Source organism: Cervus elaphus, chromosome 24 (assembly GCF_910594005.1).
Source record: "Cervus elaphus chromosome 24, mCerEla1.1, whole genome shotgun sequence".
Classification (NCBI taxonomy): Eukaryota; Metazoa; Chordata; class Mammalia; order Artiodactyla; family Cervidae; genus Cervus; species Cervus elaphus.
Genome location: NC_057838.1, coordinates 22294977 through 22315669, shown reverse-complemented (window position 1 = coordinate 22315669; position 20693 = coordinate 22294977). Strand labels below are relative to the sequence as shown.

General features: G+C 43.6%; 1 protein-coding gene across 26 annotated transcripts in view; it reads right to left on the bottom strand.

Moving 5' to 3' along the window:
- Positions 1 to 6160: 6160 nt before the first annotated feature.
- ARPP21 (cAMP regulated phosphoprotein 21) overlaps positions 6161 to 20693 on the bottom strand; it is a 160588-nt gene continuing 146055 nt past the window's right edge. For all 26 annotated transcript variants that reach the window (XM_043886341.1, XM_043886339.1, XM_043886355.1 and 23 more), the window contains 2 exons: positions 8104 to 8252; positions 6161 to 6952 (listed from right to left, as the gene is read on the bottom strand). In XM_043886341.1, the coding sequence (XP_043742276.1) occupies positions 6695 to 6952; positions 8104 to 8252 (407 nt within the window). In that variant the 3' untranslated portion in view covers positions 6161 to 6694. The remainder of the gene's footprint in view (positions 6953 to 8103; positions 8253 to 20693) is intronic.

Sequence of the window (20693 nt, the reverse complement as noted above, 5' to 3'; positions counted from 1 at the left end):
GGACCATTCCTATGGGGATATTGGATCTAACAGGAAACATGATTCAAAACCTCACAATAGGGACTCCCCTGGTGGCCCAGTGGTTAAAACTCTGTGCTTCCAGTGCAAGGGGTGTGGGTTTGATCCCGGGTTGGGGAACTAAGATTCCACATATTGCACAACATGGCCAACACCCCCCGCCCCCAAATTTCACAATAAGCTGTCCTATTTTTAATTCTAGGACCTCTATATTCTGTATCATCTTCTCCTTCCCTACCCCGACATGAGCCCCGCCACACCCCCACTGCACCCCCCCCCATCCCCTGTTTGCACCAGACTCTGAAGAAGTGAGGTCTTGAACATTCAAAAAGCAACTCTTTTCCAACAGGATGCTATCTAGCCCAGTCAGTCTGACCAGCGCATCAGCGGTATACACCTTATCATGAATGCCTGCCGTGTTTGCTCCTTGACTGTTCATCGAATCCCGCTTTCAGGGCTCACCCCTCTTCAGATTTACATCTCCTCCTGTTTGCTCAGTATCTGACTTCCTCTCCTCCTGTAACAACTCTGAGAGGAATATGGAATAAAGCAGTGAAACAATACAAATCAAATAATAAACTCAAATATCAAAGCACTCACTGCACATCTGCAGTCAGGGGGCTGGTTATTCTTGTCTGAGCAGAAGCAGAAGAGACCCTGAGTAGATGACCCGGGTCTCTGTTCGGACATCGATGAGAAGATGATTTTCCTCCATAGAAGAGTAGTATCAGATGCCTTGCCCCCCCAAACTGTGTGCAGAATGCCGGGAGCAGCAGAGAACCCAGGTCCAGGAGTGAAAAGCTCTTGCCACTGATGACACGTAATGGGGTAAATCTACTTTGGAAGGAAAAGATTGGAGGTTGCAAAACTTCACAGAAGGCAACTTGAACTTGAAACAGACACTACAGCTGAGGACTATTGGAAAATAATGTCAGAGCCCTAATGAAAACAACTTTCTCAATAAAGAGGGTTTTAGACAGAATAATAGGGTGAGGAAGCAAATATTTTTGGTCCTGTATAGAAGAAGTGGTATCTGGCAAAGTACAGAAAAATACAAACAAACAAGAAAACAATGTTTTGTGAGCCAGAATGGATAAATGTCTCACCAGTTTTGTTCCGTTTTGTTTTTTAACAAGAGCGACTAGGTAGTTGATGTCTAATGTTACTGCATATTGGGCGTTGATACGAGATACATCGTGATGGAGACTTGGCAGCCCTCCTGTGCTGTTTCAGTTTTCTGCTTGGTCTCATTTGTTTTATCTTAAAAGGTTGTACGAACTGTGCCTTGTGATGCAGCTTAAGACAGCGTGCTTACATACAGAAGCTTCTGTCCATGAGGGAAGAAGAAAATACATAGCGCTAAAGCTTTGCTGCCCATAAAAAGAGAATTGCTGAGACTTAAGAGCTAGGACTCGTTTCTGACTGAGCCCAACAATGCTGATGGTAACTGTAGCTCAGCGCCAGATCATCACTATTATTGTGTTCATCTCTGGTTTCTGAGTGAAGATCCTTTTCGAGTCTCATCCACACCACTTGTTGAGGCCCATGCTTCTTTATGAACCATGGCTGAGATCACATGACTTCTCACTGACAAATCTTCAGGAGCCTCTGGTTGCCTGTGAACTCTTGACCAGCTTTCAAGATCATCCCAGCCAGGCCCTCTGTCCATTTCCCAGTAAACAGTCTCTCCTTTTCTCCTATGCTTCACCTCCCACTCCAGCCAGCCTCTACAGGAAGTCCCCAACACACAAACCTTCAAGTTGTGAACTGTCAGAGATGTAAATGTGCATTTGGTTCTAGCAAGGAACCAGAACCCATGCCACCGACATCAGGCGTGAGTGAAACTGCAGTCTGCCCTCCATCCTCTGACATCTGCTGACGATCCTTCAGCTCTGCCGTCTCCCACCTCATCTCCCTCCTCCCGTCAGAACGTCTTGCCTGTTCACTCGATACCAGCCCCTGTATGCCAACTGCTGCACTGTACGCTGTACTTTTCAAGGTACTGTGCTGTAAGATTTAAAAGGTTTACTTTTTTTGAGTTTGTTTTTTATGTGTCATTTGTGTGAAAAGTAGTATAAACCTATTACAGCACAGTACGATATAGCCGACTGTGCTAGTTGGGGACCTAGGCTAACTGTTGGACTTACAAACAATTTAGACTTACAAATGCACTCTTAGAACAGAACTTATTTGTATGTAGGGGACTTACTGTAGTTCATCTTTTTCTTCCTTTTTCTCTCCCTAGGCATTTCTCCTGGCTAGGCTGGGGTTCATCCACGCTCAGGTCTATAGGCTCAAATTCCATCTGTTCAACAGGGTCCCGGTCAAAAGCCTCATAAAACCACACCCAGAAGCCACCTGTTCCTTCTCCAGAATCCTATTTTAATGTGTCTTATATTTAAAATAAAAGACCTATGACTAACTTCCTATATTTTTAGTTAGTTGTTTGGTATAATTTATTCTGAAAACTCACGAAGTTCCTAAAGGCACAGGCTCCACAGACTGTGGTACAAGGTCTTAAAATGAATAAGAAGGCATCAATGCTTGTTGAGTAAGTGGATGCATAAATCAGTCTTGTTCTCTTTTACACTCACATAGAGATCTGAAAGATCATTTGGAATAACTCTATCTATATAGCTGTATGACCATTACTACCATTTTAGACATAAATAGAAATATCAAGTCCTTCAATATTAAGAATTAAAAGGTCCAGAAATATTGGTGCCAAGGCTTACCTTTCAACTCATGTGTTCAAGGAGTAAATAATGCACTCCAGGGTCAATTACCCAAAGATGTCACAGCTGGAAGTAAGGTTGTAGTGCTATTACATTTACACTTTATAATAGTCTAATATGGTATCTATAGAAATAAAATAACCGTGTTTGTACTCTTGCTTTCAGATGCCTTAATGTAATTAAAACTATATGTACCTCACAATATTAGTTTTTTGATGTAGTCTGTGAAGAGAAGGATATTTTGTTCAAATATGTTTGAGAAAATATACAAATTATGCTTCCCTCTTACATCGTAAAGGTTTCCAGAAATCAGATAGCTTTTTAAAAGATTGTTTGACCTTCATTAACCTTGTCTTCCAATTATAATTATCCTGGCAACAGTCAGGTTTAATCTAACAATTATCACTATCCCAAGGAAAAAGTCTCCTATGGAAAATGTTTTAGAAAAGCTGTTGTAAGATATTGGTTGGATTTTAATGTGTAAAAGATGTGGTTGGACTCCACCTTTAGGGTGAGGTATGTACAGTTCTTTTTCTGTTTTTGGTCTGGCAATGATGAGTTTGCCTGTGAGGGAACCCCTGGGCTGGTGAGGGTGGGCATGCCTCTCTGTCCTGGATGTGCCTGGGGATGCAGAATACAGGTAGCAGGAGGACAGCTGCAGGGAAGTGTCCTCTCCCATGCCAGCCGCTGGCAAAAGTGGAAGCTGAGTCCAAGCACTCATTTATTTTGATGGCAAAAGCCATTTCTGCTGCCACGGTCTTTCCCCTGATTGTGTCTGCTTTGTTCTTCCTTCTTCTTGTGAAGCTGCTCTGGTTCATATGTACTTCACTTTTTTCCCCCTATATTTTGGCTGCACCATGCGGCATGGGTGATCTTACTTCCCCAACCAGGGATTGAACCCACGCTCCCTGCAGTGGAAGTGCAGTGTCTTAACCAATGGACCACCAGGCACGTCCCCACCCCAGTTATTTTGTTTTGTAATTTAGCCTCCAACTATATAATTAATTACATAATTCCATTTCCATAACGTTATATAACACACTGTCTTATCCTACTCCACATGCTGGGGAATGATATTAAAACAATAAAATAATTATGGCTGAAATTCATTGGTATCCTAGTTAGAACATTTAGTTCTAACCATCACAGGATAACCAAATGTATGAAAAAACTTACAAGAGTAAATCTGTGGGCATGAAATTTATTTGTAGTCTTACTTGGAATTGTGCCACTAATTAGGAAATAATCAAGTATGTGGTAAAAATCTGCTGAATAAATGAATGCGTGAGTCACTTATGTTCTCTTTTACTTTCACATGGAGAATCATTAGGGACGACTGTATATTTGCATATGTATCTATATAAGTTTATAGACATATATATAATTTCCAAATGGGATTGTAACACAGTTCTAATCAATGTGAAAACAACTGAATGTTCTTCTGACAGTAAATTAAATTCTGGAATTGCCTCACTAATAAAACTGTCTCTCTACACAGCCATCTCAAATATTCAAATGTAAAACAGTAAGTTTAACATGATATTAGGAATAAAGTAATACTGGATACAAATATTTAGTGAAAGGAAGGAAGATGGATCAGCTATAACAGTAAATAAAGGGATTTGCTATGCAATAAAAGTCAAATGTCTAAATATGAGAGTAACACATTTGGAAAAGAATGGCCAAAAACAACAAAGATCTGTCTTTACCCTTAACATGATGTAGGCTTCAAATCCATGGGAAAGAAGGCTCAGTAATTCTAAGATTCCCTAAAGAAGTGCTTCAAACTTCTCAGAATAGTATGAAAAGAAAAACATTCAGCCTATATTTGGATCCTTGGGTTTGGGATCACTGCCAGGGTCAGAGGGCTCCATGGAAAATATATTTCAAATATGAGTCCATATTGGTCAGCCCCCTCCTTCCATTAGGGGAAGATACTAATTCAGTGAACACTTTGCTTCTTCTCAGAGCAGCTCTTGGTTTAAAAGCCACTCAACCTATTGGTTTAATGCTCAATTAAAAAATGCAACATCCCTTTTTCTTAGAACATTTTTCATAGTTCTGGTTTACTTATGATGAAGTCAGTAGACTGAAATCTGGGGAAATGGAACAGACTTCATAAGGAATGAAACTGATGATGATATGTGTGAAATTCCCTTTTAAAGGAAAAGTAGTGTAAAATTAAGCAACAGTAATCTAGTAGGTAGTTTGCATCCGGTTGCCTAACTCTATCTCCAGCTAAAGGACATGGACATGAAAAAATGTAATATACAGAATGTGGTAATATGAAAAATAATGGGAATTAGCCATATATACTTTCCAAATCCTTCTCACTGGCAAGTGTTTTTTAGGTATAGAGTTAACAGAACTGTTAGTCATTGTACTACTATAGCAAAGTGAAAGCTGTGGGGTTTTCTTCTCTCATTACATACCCCCTGAAAGGGACAAAGATGATACTCAGCTGTTATTTTTCAAAGGTTGTCATAAATCGGTCTTACCTGCAGAATCCACAGGGAGGTAAACATTTTTGAGAGTAGACAGGAACGGCCTTTTCAATGTTTGTGTGTGTGTGTGACTGTTCTGCATCTTTGTAACCAAATTCTTGCTTTTATTTTTGGCCTTGTTTTAAATCATTACGACAAGCATTAGCACCTTTGAGTTCCTGACTTACTGTTAATGCCTGTGGTACTTTACACTATGTGACCCAACATAATGGGTGAAGTTAGACTGGGCTGGTTTATTTTCTTTCTTTCTTTCTGACCGTGCTGGGTCTTCGTTGCTGAGCACAGGCTTTCTCTCGCTGCGGAGAGCAGGCTTCTCATTGTGGCGGCTTCTCTCCCGGCGCGCGGGCTCAGTAGCTGTGGCACACAGTTCATTTGCCCCCTGGCATGTGGCGTCTTCCTGGACCCGGGACTGAACTTGTGTTCCCTGCGTTGGCAGGTGGATTCTCAACCACTGGGCCACCCAGGGAAGTCCTAGATTGTGCCTCTTTTAATTTTGCTCTAAGCAAAGATACCTTGTTTCCCAGGGAGTGGATGAAATTTAACTGGAGGTGGCATAGGGTTTAGTACAGGATTTGGTATAGAGCTGCTGTTGGCAGATTTTCCCAGTTGGTGAAGTAAAGCTACATGCATTCAATGGGCCTAAAATTAAAGGCCAGGTGTGTACATTTCAAAAATGTGTATTCAGTGAGTGGATGAGTTGCATGTCATTTATTTCCAGGAGCCCTGTGGTATTCACGACAAGAAGCTGCAACTGGTTCAGTGTTTGCCTACTGGTGTGATACCAGTTCATCTAGAAACACCCAGAATATCTTTTCTGTGCATTATTTATAAAGCAGTGCTTGAAGGGGATAAAAGGGACACAAGCCAACACACAGGGGAACAGAGAGTGAAAGAAACTGGTGGTAAAAACATGACCTTTCTCCATAAGGTCAAATAGTTTTATTTCGATTAAACACTACAATACAGTATATATCCATTAAAAAAAGAAAACTCTATTGTGTATATAAATTATTCCTTCCATTCATCAATTCTTTTCTTTTCCATTACAGCTTTGGTACAATGTGATTTCAGTATATAATTTTTTTTTTTAAATACTTCTTAGCATCACAAACTCAACACAAAGTACAAAACTAATAATCCAAATTAGGGATAGTATCGTCTACACAGTGGTATTCAGTGGTAGGAGAAAATCTTACCTTGATGAATTCATGTCACTAGCTAAGCTAGAAAGGCATACCTAGCAGACATGACGGAAATATGCACCATTAACCAGCTAACGTGTGGATTAGTCTTTTTTTTTTTTTTTTTGTACAGAATACCAGCAGCAGTCATTGGGGTGTGGAGTGAATACTTCAGTCCTCAGCGGGCCTCCCGGCCTGGCTCCTGCCCCCGCAAAGGGCCGCGGCGGTGCCAGGGGACACGGCCCGGCCGGCGCGCTCAGAACCTGACCTGCCACCCGGCGTTGCTGACGCTGGCACAGTTGGTCCTGCAGCTGGCCGACGCCGCGGGGAGAGAGCTCGCGGGGCAGTGCGGGCCCACCAGCCGCAGGCTGCTCTGAGGGGTCGGCGGCGTGACGTTACAGTACACGGGCATTCCAGCGGCCGGGAGGGAGCCTTGGCCTGCCTGGGTAGGGAGCATGAGTGGCTGTTGGTACGACTGCTGGGGCAGTCCTTGAGAACCCTGGGTCATTGGCACCTGAGCAGAGACACAAGACACGTTCCTGTATGAGGAGGTCATTCCGGGGTGTCCCGCAAGCTACAGTGGTGTCATCAAAAACAGTCACGCTTTGGGGTTCGGGTCCCAGCTCTGCCTTTTATCAGCTGTTCACACTGGGCAGACCATTTGACCGCTCTGATTTTCTGATTCCATGTGCATAATGACACCTCCTTCAAAGTGGCCCCTGACAGAGCTGCAGGAGGATGCAGCAGCACTTGGGCTGCGTCTGGTGAGAAGTAAATGCTCAGCAAGTGTCAGCTTTGAGCCTCTTTCCTTCTCCTTTCTGGCTCTCCAGGGACTGCCGTCTGGACCACCCCCCTCTCTGGATTTCTGTTTTGGAAAGCCATGCTCCCATTCTGGTTTTATGCAAAGTGGCCTGGAGCCACTGATAATAAAAGAGGCTCTTGTCCCAGGAACCTACCTCACTCTCAACTTGCAACTTTCGAGAACATTTCTTATTGAGCTGGCGGTAGAGATGGATGCAATGTGAACAAGGACGGTCAAGGCAGGAAGACCGAGGATAGGGTCTCTAGGGCCAGAGGTCCTTGGTGCAGCTAAACTGAATGATTAACGTAGTTCACCAACCCTTCACTTTCCCTCTCAGTGAATTTCAGAATATACATTACTGAAGGGGGTGTGACACTTTAAATACTCAATGTGAGTTTAGTCTGGAAAATGCAACTGTCAGGTCCAATAAATACCCTTTAGATCAATTTGAGATGCCATTTTTAAATGCTTTATAAGTTAAATTTGTGGTGAAATGAAGTTTCTTTGGGTGTGATCAAAACAAACAAAAATTTGTCACAAGGACTTTCTCTCATTAAGAACCATTTCAACAGAATGTCCAGAGGTCTTCATGAACAGAACTCAAAAGCATTTTCCTTCATGAATAGAAAGCTTATGCAGAACCAGACTTTGAAGGGCATTCAAAAGCCATTTTTTGTTATGGAAATGTACATTTTCAGTTTTTTACTTGTCTAGTATAATCTTGACTCAACATCAACCACCAACACAACTGCACCTAGCACCCCCTGCCACCTACCACCCATCTGAGACAGGGACACACCCACAGCCTGTGCTTTGCAAGTTCTGCTTTTCAAAGCACTGTTTCCCAAGCTCCAGACACGCACCTGATAATTGGACACGGCTGGGTAGGAGACCATCACGCTCTGCACTGGAGCTCCCTGCTGGCTGCTCATCACGCCCTGACTCTGAGGTGGCTGCTGCACCCCCACGAGGCCTTGGAACCCCTGCTGACCAGACAAGACTGGCTGGTAACCTGCGAAGAGGAAACATCTTTTGAACCGGTTGTACCGAGGAGAACGAAGATGAAATTGCATGGGGTAAGAGAACTTCACCAGCCAACCTGAAGACCTTTCGCTGTCCGTGTTAGGAATGCTTATTTCCTAACTAGGCACATTATGCTTCTCAAGAGTGGATGAGGGCATGACTCCAAAAAATTCACTGGTATCTCCACCCAAGGGTTAGTGTTGTGGTAGTGGTACATTCTTCATGACACAAAGATGGGAACCTCTATTCATGCGGGTTGACTGCTGCAAATTATACCTTTCAGATCTGTCTTTTGCTTTGGTTTCAATGATTCTTGGACAAGTCACAAATTATCAAGTTTTTCAATTTAATATTGACTCATTTTCTTACCCTCTGACTTTCCTGCACTACCTCACTTCACAGAGATCACCATACAGCCTGTTAACTTGGGACACATTCTATTTTCCATGCTCAAGAAGACTCACAACTCCACCTAATTCGATATTCGCTGACTCAGACAAAGGCAACAACCACAGGTATGTCACACTTTATTCTGTTCCACTACTAGCCCCCAAGAGAACGTTCTGGCAAAATACTCCCATAAAAGACCATGTATGTATCACAGATTATACAGAATACAAAATTTAAAGAGTGTATCTGCTGGTGTCCTTCCAGGCAGGCCAGCTGGTGGGTTTCTTTTCTTTCTAAAGGGACCAGAATTTATTCTAATTATTTTAACCCCTACTACAAGATGTGGTTTAAAATGCATTCTTAAAGCAAGGCTGTCAACTATTCTAAATATTGGAAAGAAAGTTATGATGTTGGTGAAGATGGCAGGGTGACAGAGAAAGAAAACAGCTTCACTTCATGCTGTAAACTAAGGTCCTTTCAGAGCTCCTGTTATGAAGCGTACTGAAACCAGGCCAATTGCTGTCTTAACACAGTTCTCTGGGAGAGAGGCTTTACATTTTCTTGACGCGAACACTAAGTTTTACAATCAGATTTAAAAAATTGAAAGGAAGGGTAAAGAATTCCTAATCAGTGCCCATTGTTTATAAATAGCCTTTCTTTTGAGTGTATTTGAGAGTTTTAATTGAGAAAGGATGAAATTACATTAGTGTCTTTACAATAGATAACACTTGGCAATCCTGTTTGGCAAAAAATGTTTTCATTCACCTTAGAAATACTGGGGAAGTGTATCTTGCAAACAGTCACCAAGTTAAGAGATCAGCTCTATTCATCAAATGAGATGAAAATGAAGTGAAGTCATGGACACTCGAGAGAGCAAACTCGGGGACGAGCCGGGTCAGGAGGCCTGGGCGGTGCCTGCCCATCAGTGAGTGGAGCCAGGGCGTAATCTGGAAATCATCCTCTGACCTTCTTTTATGTGTCCCATTTTTTAAAATGTTCACATCACTCTCCTTACTCCATTTTAATAGTGGTTTTACTTACTAGGTTATTTTAAATTCTAGTATAGACACCACATACTAAGAATGTAATTAAGGGTCGTGACCACCTTTCCTCCAGTTATTCTGAGTTCATGGGAACACAGTCAAAGCCTCCCTTACATGTGCTTTGCAGGTCTACTGGATCTCAATAACCTCAGCCCAGAGGGTTTATAAATATGGCAAAGTGTTTGAAGTTTATACAATATGGAAAAATCATCAGACTTGGGAACAAGAAATGTGACTTAAGGCCACGTCATGGTCCTCCCTACCTCCCAAAATGCCTCATATGCAGGGAGAAATTTCTTTTAACATTCATTGCCAAAATTTGTTCTCTAGGATTTCCCCCTTTTATTCTTATACCCATTGGCCCTGAAAAAAAAAAAATTCTGTTGCTGTTTTATTATTACTAGGATATTACTACTAGCCATATCAAATTCACTGTAGCAAGGATTGTTGTTATATATGTTAAAAAAAAAAAAACAAACTTGGCATGACTGTAGAAAATTCATGGTCACAGCCTTCCTTACCATGTCCTATTTCTATAGCAAAGAGCAAGCAATGTGAACTTTCAGGTCTGTGTAATGGTGCTTATTTCTGGCTGAAGAGTCAAAGTACAGGTTGAAAATGAGAGAAATGTCTTTAAAAAAAAAATCTGATTTATACTTGGATCTTAGGGTGAAGCCCCGTTGGTCTCAGGGGTACTACTGAGGATACACATGGCTATGATGGAAATAGAAGGCGGGAGGAAGGGGAGGAGAAAGGGCAGGAGAGGCCGGGTGGCCTCACACCTAACGGGGATGCACTTGCTTACTGAATCCTTCCAGCCTTTCCCGAGTCATCTTCAGAATGACTCTGTTTCACAGTGTCTATTCAAAAATAAATCGAGATGGCCTATGAAAGATTCATTTATTGCATCAGCTCTATAAACCAAAATTGGGGTGAAGGGAAAAATCAGTCTGATGATAATAGAGCTGCTAAGACATACAGAAAACAGAATGTCTTGGTAGGAAGACGAAGTAGCTATCAGATAATATTCAAGGAGAGAATAAGAGTGAGGAGGTTGGGCGGCCTCCTCCCAATAAAGGTGCAGGCCCGGGGTGGGGTTGGGGGGATGCAATTCATCTCCCCTGAGCCCACGGGTGTGGGGACACTGCCGTGGTGTTGCCCTCCCCAAGCTGCTGCTGCCTGATTTGTGAACTTTAACACCCAGTCATGCATAGCAATGGGCTACCAGCCCTGCCCCAGGATTCCCACAGTCAACACACTTAAGGCAAATAAAGATTTATGTGGGGAGCAAATCACGCCATACAATTTCTAAATGAAAAGTTAAGGAAAGTCCAATTTATATTCATGAACCCCATTCATTTCTCAGTTCACTCTCCAGGCAAGAAATTCACACCTGGAATGGTTTTAATCAGAGGGCCCCACTGCTTTAAGTGATGCTACAGAAGGTAGGCGGCAGAACGGTCCTTGAGACAGGAGGCTGTGTGGAATGTGAATTTGAGCTCCGGTCTAGGAATAGACAAACAGAAATGTGATCGCAGTGACCTCAGTGTGAACTAACAGGGTCTGCCTGGGACACCACTTGCCCGAAGGCAAAGATGGTGGAGCTGGCTGGTGGCAGCCTGCTTATCTCGTCTACTCAAATGAGAAGCCTGTTCCCGTTTGTCAGTTCTTAGCCGTGAAATGATCTGTTTTTCATATTTATTGAGGATTAGCCAGATAGAATGCATCGTACAAAACAGAAACAGCAACGGTAGCTGCCCTGGAGGCTTGCTAGGGCGATCGTAAAGACATTAGCTATTTGTATTATTCCTTTTTCAGTTGAGGTTAATTCAATTTTCATGTCACATGCGTCATTTATTTTCTGAAGGTAAAAAGGTCAGGAGTGGACAAATGCCTCCTGACCAGTAAAAGAATACCCCTCTGCTAAGATTGAGGAGGTATAACATGTAAAATGTCTGGATCTTACAGATCTGAAATTTAACATTGTTTTGACTAAAATATGGCAGTTATTGAATACTCTTTGTAGTCCGAGGGTAATTCATTAATATTCTGTCAAGGAAACAGTTCGCTTGATGTAGCATATTTATGAAAAATCAGAATGTAAATTGGAATTACAATTTAGGAATTTAAAATTGCATGATTGATACGGATGTTATTTTAACTCTTATTGGTAAATACATTGTTATGGAGCCAACATTTTGGAAATGAACGAATGACAAAGTCATGACCTGTGGTTTTAGGTGTTTGATTCCCTGGCTGTTGTTGGTTATGAAGGTTGAAGGTGAATAGGATGTATCTTAACTACAAATATTGGGCAGATATTGGGTTGGCCAGAAAGTTCATTCGAGTTTTTCTGTACCTCCTTACAGAATGAACTTTTTGGCCAACTTAGCATCTACAAAGTAAGAAGCTATGCAGTTCTCAACACCTCCCCAAGCCACCTAAGCAGTGCAATTTTCCTATTGCAATTTTCCTATTGGGTTTCTTAAGTATTCTTAATATGGTACAATGTCTTTTCAAATGATTAAAGTTAATAATCTCCTTAATAGAAAATATGACTTCTCTTGGGTGAACCAACACACACAGGCTTCTAAGGAACCAGGGTAGCTGGTTCTGAATTCAAATTCTGTTCTCTGTACATGGAATTACATGTAGATGGAATTACAGTAGTTCAGTTGTGACATAGCTGATGAAGAATATGAAAAAGAAAAATGCTTATCCAGGACTGGCTTGTCCCTTTGCTAAATTTTTATAGTTCATGCATTCCACATACTACTTTCTATTAATAATATCTGCCTGGTTCTGTTTGTTGGTTTCCTATCGATTCTTTTACTTTTTCTTCTTTCTTACAGATTCTCCATCATAATTGGCTAATTAGCTATATTGGTTTGATCACTTACTCTGATCCAGGCAGTAAATTAAGCACTTACACTTTATTGTCACAACAATCCTGGGAGGTAGTCAATGCTATTAAACTCCTTTTTACAAAAGACACAACTATGACCCAGACATTTGTCAGGGTCAGAGTGCTAGTAGGAGGGAAAGCTAGAATTTAGGTTGAGGTTTACTGGCTTGGGCATCCCTGTTTTTCCTCCCTAAACTGTAGTACTATTTATTACACATTCTTCCAACTCTCATATATTAACATAATTTCCTTAGCGTGGCAGCTACTCAATGGCCATTCATTGTATTCATTATTTTCTCAATAGTTAAAACCATTAAGAGGATGAGAGTTATGATCCACAGTCTGTTGAACACTGTCTTGCTGGTATCAAAGAAAGAAAAATCAAAGGTAAAGCATAAGTGCCCTGACAAAATCACTCAGACCACTCAATAATGATTTAAAGGTTGGTCACTCAGATAACAGGATACCAGACAGGTGGTCAGGTTGGAGCTGGGTGGGGGTGAGTCAAATGGATTCTAGTCCCTTCATTTACTTCATTAGTTCCTAATCAGTGGAAACTACAGTTTTCAATTACTAGGTCCATTTCAAAAATGCCTCTCCTCACAATCTTCAAAGATTCTGTACATTTACTCTGGATTGTTTTTCCAAAATGCTCTCAAACTATAAGATAAAAATAACTTGGGACTTCCCTGGTGGTCCAGTGGCTAAGACTCCCCACTCCCAGTGCAGGGGGCTAGGATTCAACCCCTGGTCAGGGAATTAAATCCCACATGCCACAACTAAGACCCGGCACAGCCAAATAAATATTTTAGGAAAAAAAAAGAAAAAATGCATTTAAAAAAACCTTATTTGCTCATTAAATATAATACTAGTTCTGTTGCTTGACTGTATCAGGCAGCTAGCTGTGGCTCAGAAAGCCATGTGACCTTTGGAAATAAAAAGTATCTATAGTATTTGGAAGTTGGTAAGAGAAGATACACAGAAACTCTAGGATGTCAGATGCAAAGTGTTAGTCGCTCAGTCCTGTCCAACTCTTTGTGACCCCATACTCCACCAGGCTCCTCTGTCCATGGAATTCTCCAGGCAAGAATACTGGAGTGGGTAGCCTTTCCCTTCTCTAGGAGATCTTCCCAGCCCAGGGATTGAACCTGGGTCTCCTATGAACACTATGGATTTGTTCCCAAGTTTTCTTTCATTAGAAGGGCACTTTTTAAGACAGGGGGCCTTTCTGGCTTCATCTATCTAAACTACCTTGATGTTCAAGGTGGCTAGCCATGAGTAGGGAGAACAGATGTATCCTATGGGATCATGATATTGCTATGGTTTCCTGAAAGAGGACCACCTCCTTATGCTTCAGAGGAGTAGGTCTGGGGTACTGGAGGCCCGGTGCCCACCTCAGGTAGAGTGGAAGGTGCCCCTGACAGTCCCACTGGCACTCGGGGTCCGGGGACACACGGTCCTCTTGATTTCCCTGGCCTTTGAAGACACTGTCTTGCTTCTCCTCCCAGGTGATGACTCCATGATGTGACTGCGTAGGTTAAGGGGGGTCACCTTTGAAAAGCAAGGCGTGTATCTTTTGAAGCATTTTGCCTTTATGTCAAATTGCCAATTTATGTGCCCTAAAACCCCATGTAGAACTTTTAAAAGAAGAAAACCAGTATAGACTGGATCTGAAGACATTTTTTTTCCAAACATGTCCAAAGATTAAGATACAGGATAAAAATATCTTCCCTGGACATCATAAGAAGATACTGTTCTTATATATGAAGTAAAATATCATGAAACTGGCCAAAAAATGAAAAAAGAGGGGTATAAAAAAACTGCCTTTTTTTTTTTTTTGGCTGCTGAAGTTCATTTTGACTTCTTTCATCTTTGTGTAAGTGTCTGCCTTCATCTGATTTACCGGCCATCTCGGTCTCTGTCCGCTTTCTCTTCCTCGCTATTTATTATTCAGGGGTTTTCATTCTTTAGGAACAAGATGCAGAATGAGCGCGGGAGGCCACACCCATCCCAGGGAAGCCCAGTCCACCCTAATGAACTTGGGGAATGCTGTCACCAGCCGTAAGTGGAGCTACGCTTCCTGAAGCAGTGGTTTTCCTTCCTACTTTCTCTTTTGCTCATTAGCTTGCTTGCTGCACAGAGTGTAATTCTTAAAAGCCTCTTTAGTGTCCCCCGAGAATGCCCACACATGGGTCATTTTCCCGTGGCCGTCCGTACACATCAGATGAACCATCCTATTACTGCAAGCCCGGGGCCTCTTCATTGTAATTAGACCATCCGGATCCACGTTATCGCAACTACAAAGCTAGTTTTCTTTCTTTTTTTTTTCCCCAAATCAGGGCAAACATGAGAGACATTGTTAAGTGACTACAGGAACAGCTCATGCACAGAATTTCAATGAATGCCTCTAAGGGAAGCTGGCATTGAATTCCATTTTAAACGGACGAGGCTGTCATATTATTGAAGTAATTCTCTGAACTTTCCTGGCCCAGTGTGCTGTGCTGACAGCCAGAGAGCCTCCACAACCCAGAGGGAGAAAACCTACAGGAGATTCACAAACGTTTTACTTTCTTAATGAGGCTGCGTGGCTTAGAAAATGTGGCATTCTTGCATTTCTGCACGTCTCCCAGTGTTAATTATGGACATGCTTACACCAGGCTGGGTGACAGCAAATTGGTGCTGAGGCAGCTTAGAGGAGTTCTCTCCACAGACTAAACTCAGGGTAGAGCGAAGACAGAGGTGGGTTTAATCATGGCCCGTGGGAGCATTCCCTCTGGGGGTGTTCCCATTGACAAATTGCTTTCGATCAGTTGGCTAGAACAGGACGATCATGAGGTCAGAAGTCATGGGGTCAACCCCACGGTGATTCTATTACCATCACTGTCACATAGTTACAGGTTGTAAGCTAGCCCCGGCCCACTATTCTGAAAATAAGTTCTATGGTCATAGATTCAATCTGTAGAACCCTACATCAAAACAGAGAGAAAAAACCCACTTGCTTTATAGTTAATCAAAAGTAACCTGTTTATAGAAGAAAGCATTAAATATTATTTTTCCCAATAGTCTTCAGTTGCAGACTGGCCGGGTTCTTACCTAAACTTTATTCTAGTGGTAGGTCCCAGCATCTGGGATCTCAGCTCCTCGACCAGGGATCGAACCGATGCCTCCTGCAGTGGGAGTGCAGAGTCTTAGCCACTGGACTGCCAGGGAAGTCCCTCTAGTGGTAGATTTAGCAGTAATACTGTTCCAGTGGTAGAGTCTGCTGGGAGGCAAGAGCAGTCATCCAGGCCAGAGACAATAAAGACAGATACTAAGGCAGAGATGGAGGCTGAGAGAGAAGGCGCACACCAGGGCCAGATACTGGCAGCCAGGAGTTTTAGTGATGCTGCATGTTGGACGGACACTAGCTTGGACTGACTGTACCATAAATGTAGATGTCAGTTGTCCACTGGAACCCAGACTCTGATAAACAAAAAGCCCTGATTTGTAGTGCTCACTGATTTGCCTGAGGTAACTATCCCCACCAATTTCAGGCTACAAAGGGCGTAACAATCAGCTGGCAAAACTCCTGATGTTTTGAATGTTGCTCGTGTAGGCCAAAACAAGAGAGCTCTGGTACCCCACTGATCTGAATTCAGTGTCAATCTGATTTTCAGTTTACTTAGGTTTTGCCTCTTTTATCCTTCCTTTGAACCTGCTGACTATACTTTGCTCTTTTTTGTAACAATGACTCTAAGAGCTATTCATAGGATTTTTATGGACATGGAGGAGACAGGCGCAGAGACACTGGACAGACACTGGATATACATTGGAGTGTATACTGGACGTACACTGGCTGTACACTGGTGTATACTGGAGTGTATACTGGACTTATACTAGAGATACACTGGTGTATACTGGACTGTACACTGGGGTGTATACTGGACTGTATGCTAGATATACACTGGTGTACACTGGACTGTACACTGGGGTGTATACTGGACTGTATGCTAGATATACACTGGTGTATACTGGACTGGGCTGGACACTGGACTGGACACTGGATGTGTCTATATGTGCATTTGACTATGCCAGCTGTCCAGATGTGTCCAGCTGTGCATTTGACCATATACCAGAGTGCCAGATGTGTGCCAGATGTGTGCCAAATATGTCTAGCTGTGCGCCAGATGTGCATCTGACCAGCTGTGTACCAGATGTGTCCATTTACACTGGACTGGACTATACACTGTACTGTGGAGTATACTGGACACTGGACTGCACCTGATGATGTACACGGGCCTGGGCTGTGCACCAGACTGTCTGGTAGACTGTACACTGTACTGTGGAGTATACTGGACTGCACCTGATGATGTACATGGGCCTGGGCTGCGCACCAGACTGTCTGGTAGACTGTACACTGTACTGTACCGTATACTGGACACTGGCCTGTACCTGATGATGTACACGGGCCTGGGCTGCGCATCAGACTGCCTGGTAGACTGTACACTGTACCACATACTGGACACTGGCCTGTACCTTGTGGTGTACAACAGACTGTACGCTGGACTGCACAGCATACACTGGACTGGACTGCATACTGGACACCGGACCAGACCACACAGGACACTGGACTGGACCACATACTGGACACCGGGCCAGACTGCACAGGACACTGGGTATACAGTACACTGTGTCCAGTGGGTGTCCACCGGCATGTACACTGGCTTTGAAGAAACTGAAAGAAGTACCAGCATGATGTTTTCTGGCACATCATGGATACACATCCTCTGAACCTATATATGCAGAAGGCCAGGCTCTAATGATGTGGGATTTAGTTCCTCCTGATTTTTCCTTGAGCTCTAGGGTAGACAACATCAGTCCATTTTCAATTTCGAGATGCCAAAAAAGTTTAAAGGTCAACTTGCTTACATTTTATTACAACAAAAGAGTGATTGATTCTAAATTATATAACGGGTAGCTCAAAAACAAAAATCCCACAACTGAACCTGGTATAAATGGTTTTCTACCCATAACTAATGTCTTCTAAGGAGAAAATCCGGGGATAAACATTTGTAAAGAAATTCTCATCATAGGGTTCAGGGAACATTAATTTTGAATCCTCTGTGTTTCTATCAGTTTTCCAACAGATGGCCCCAAAGTGAAGCCGCTGGGCAAGAGATGGTGTCACAAGTCCAAGCAACAAGAATGAGATTGTTTCTGTTCATCTACCTAATCAACCCATGATTATCCTTGTTAACAGCAATAAGAACAGTCTTTAATCTCACCATGCGGGGAACTGTTATTTAAAAGTATTGCTTTTATCTAATCAAGACAACAATTAGAAATCTATAGGCTTGTCCATGCAAATATAAATGTGCTTATCTTCTTAGCTGGAGCTGCAGGATATGGTCCACACTTAAATCCCATTTCACAATAATTAAAGTAAAAATAAACATGAAGGAGGAATGGTCTTCCGCCCGAGGCCTGCTAGCGTTTCACCGTGGTCAGATTCTTTGTGCTGTGCTGAGTCGCTCAGTTGTGTCCAACTCTCTGCAACCCCAAGGACTGTAGGCCGCCAGGCTTCTCTGTCCATCAGGATTCTCCAGGCAACAATACTGCAGTGGGTTGCCATGCCCTCCTCCAGGGGATCATCCCAACTCAGGGATTGAACCCAGGTCTCCTGCATTGCAGGCATATTCTTTACCATCTGATCCACCAGGGAAGCTTATAAGCACCCAAACAGAGCAGGAGCTGTACTGATGGTCACACCTTTGCGGCCTGCTGAATTCACTGTAAGGAGATGATGCCAACAGCCCGGGTCTAAGAGAACCAGGTGCGCCTCACAGGCTGTCTCTGGCAGCACACCAGGTTGCGCTGAGTGTACTAAGCCAGGCCCACCTTGCAGCCCTTCTCAACGCTTTGAATTCTCACAGTTTGCCACTCAGTCCTGCCTCCTCATCACATCTCCATCTCCAAGTGCCTGCGTCCCTGCCCTGCTTCCCCTGACAATGGTTCTCAACATTCTCCTGTCTCTGGAATCACTTGGTTAAAATGACCAAGTTAAAACACAGATTCTTAGGCTCCAACCTCCAGAGGTTTTAATTCAGCAGGTTTAGGTGGGGCCTTGGGAAGTGCTGTCTTGACAAGTTCCCAGGGGGCTGCTGATGCTGCTGGTCTGGGGACCACACTTTGAAGATCACTGCTGGACCTTGGTTTTCAATGAATTCAGTCATTAAGTTGTGTCCAGCTCTTTTATGACTCCATGGACAGTAGTTACCAGGTTCCTCAGTCCATGGGATTTCCCAGGCAATACTACTGGAGTGGGTTGCCATTTCCTTCTCCAGGGGATCTTCCCGAACCAGGGATCAAACCTGGGTCTCCTGCTTCGGCAGGTGGATTCTTTAGCGCTGAGCCACCAGAGAAGCCCTTTCAATGAATACTTCTGCCTTGAATTCTTACCGTTTAAGCCTCTTACTTTTCGTTTCATATTGTAGCTGATGGGATCTGATACATCACTCCTTGTGCGGGGGAGGGGGCGGGGGGGGGCATCTCTCCTCTCTGACTTCATTTTCCTTACCTGTAAATCTGGGACCATCCTTTTCTCAAGGGGTTTTAGGTAGACCAAGATCCCTCTTGTAAGAAACATCCAAGAGACCGAGCACCCGGCTGTGACTGAGATGTGACCTCCCTGCCCCTGCTCATCCTCTGGAAAAGGAAATGTTTCTTATACATCTGGGTCTAGCTTGGTATTCTGCATTCAGTGACTCAAGAACATTTATCAATGATATTGATGAAAAACCACCCTCACTGTATTCACCCTAGAGGAATCTTACAATGCCACAGGACAGAAAATAAGCCCACAAACAGAGACCTGGGGAAAAACAATGAGGAAGCAGGAATTCCCTGGTTGCCCAGTGATTAAGACTTAATGGTTAAGACTTCACCTTCCCATGCAGGGAGTCTGGGCTTGACCCCTGATCAAGGAATTAGGTTCTGCATGTCACACAGTGTGGCGGGCGGCGGGGAAGCAGCAATGTACTCAGAACAGAACGCCGCAGCCCTGCCCATGCTTGAGGGATGGCCAAAGAAAAGCAACTGATCACCATCACAGCAGAATAAAGACAAAGCTGACCAGACGCCAACTGTTTTTTCTTGTCCCTTCTGCCTCTGGAAAAAGTTCCTTTCAGCAGCAAGTCAAGTGGGCACACCACAGCTTTCACTTTCACCTGATAGTGTTGGGACAGGTGCAGGGAGAGGCCTCTATAAGGAGGAGATGTGGAAAGGAGCTGAAAAAGGGAGTGGGAAGGGCAGAAAACCCCCCCAGACACTGTCTGGTATGTGCAAACCGGTCTGCTAGCGCTCGGCCAGGCATCTGGGAAAACAAATTAGATTTCTGAAGCCCCGCGTCTTTGGGACGTAACTGTGGGCTTGCTTGTATGTCTTGATCATCACTGGGCTTGGTAAAAAAAAAGCCAACGAGAAACCCAGCGCTCACCTACTTGCCCTCCTAGAGCACATGTCTGGGACTCCTTGCTTTTCTAAATCTCTTCTCAGGGCCTTCCCTGGTGGTCCAGTGGTTAAGACTTCACCTTCCAATGTCGGGGGTACAGGTTCCCTCCCTACTTAGGGACCTAAGATCCCACATGCCTTGCAGCCAAACCACCAAAACAGAAAACAGAAGCAATGTTATAACAAATTCAATCAGGACTTCAAAAAACGGGGACTCCTCTGGTCCCCGTGGTTAAGAATCCGCCTTGCACTGCAGGGGACGCGGGATTGATCCCTTGTCTGGGAACTGAGACCCCCACCTGCCTCCGAGAAACTAAGGCCCTGCATCACAACTACTGAACGCGTGTGCTCTGGGGCCCACGTGACACAACCAGGGTCAGGGCACCACGAAGATCCCGCGCGATGCAGCTAGGCCTGATGCAGCCCAAACGAAAGAAGCTGCAAGAAAGTAAAATAAAAAAAAAAAGACTTTAAAAATGGTACACATAAAAAAAAAAAAATCCTCTCTTGCCCTGCCCTCTCTCCTCCCCACTGCAAGTCTGAAATCGTTCAACTTGAGTGGGAACAATGGATCTGGAGTCCTCCTGGCCCAGCCAGCTCAGGA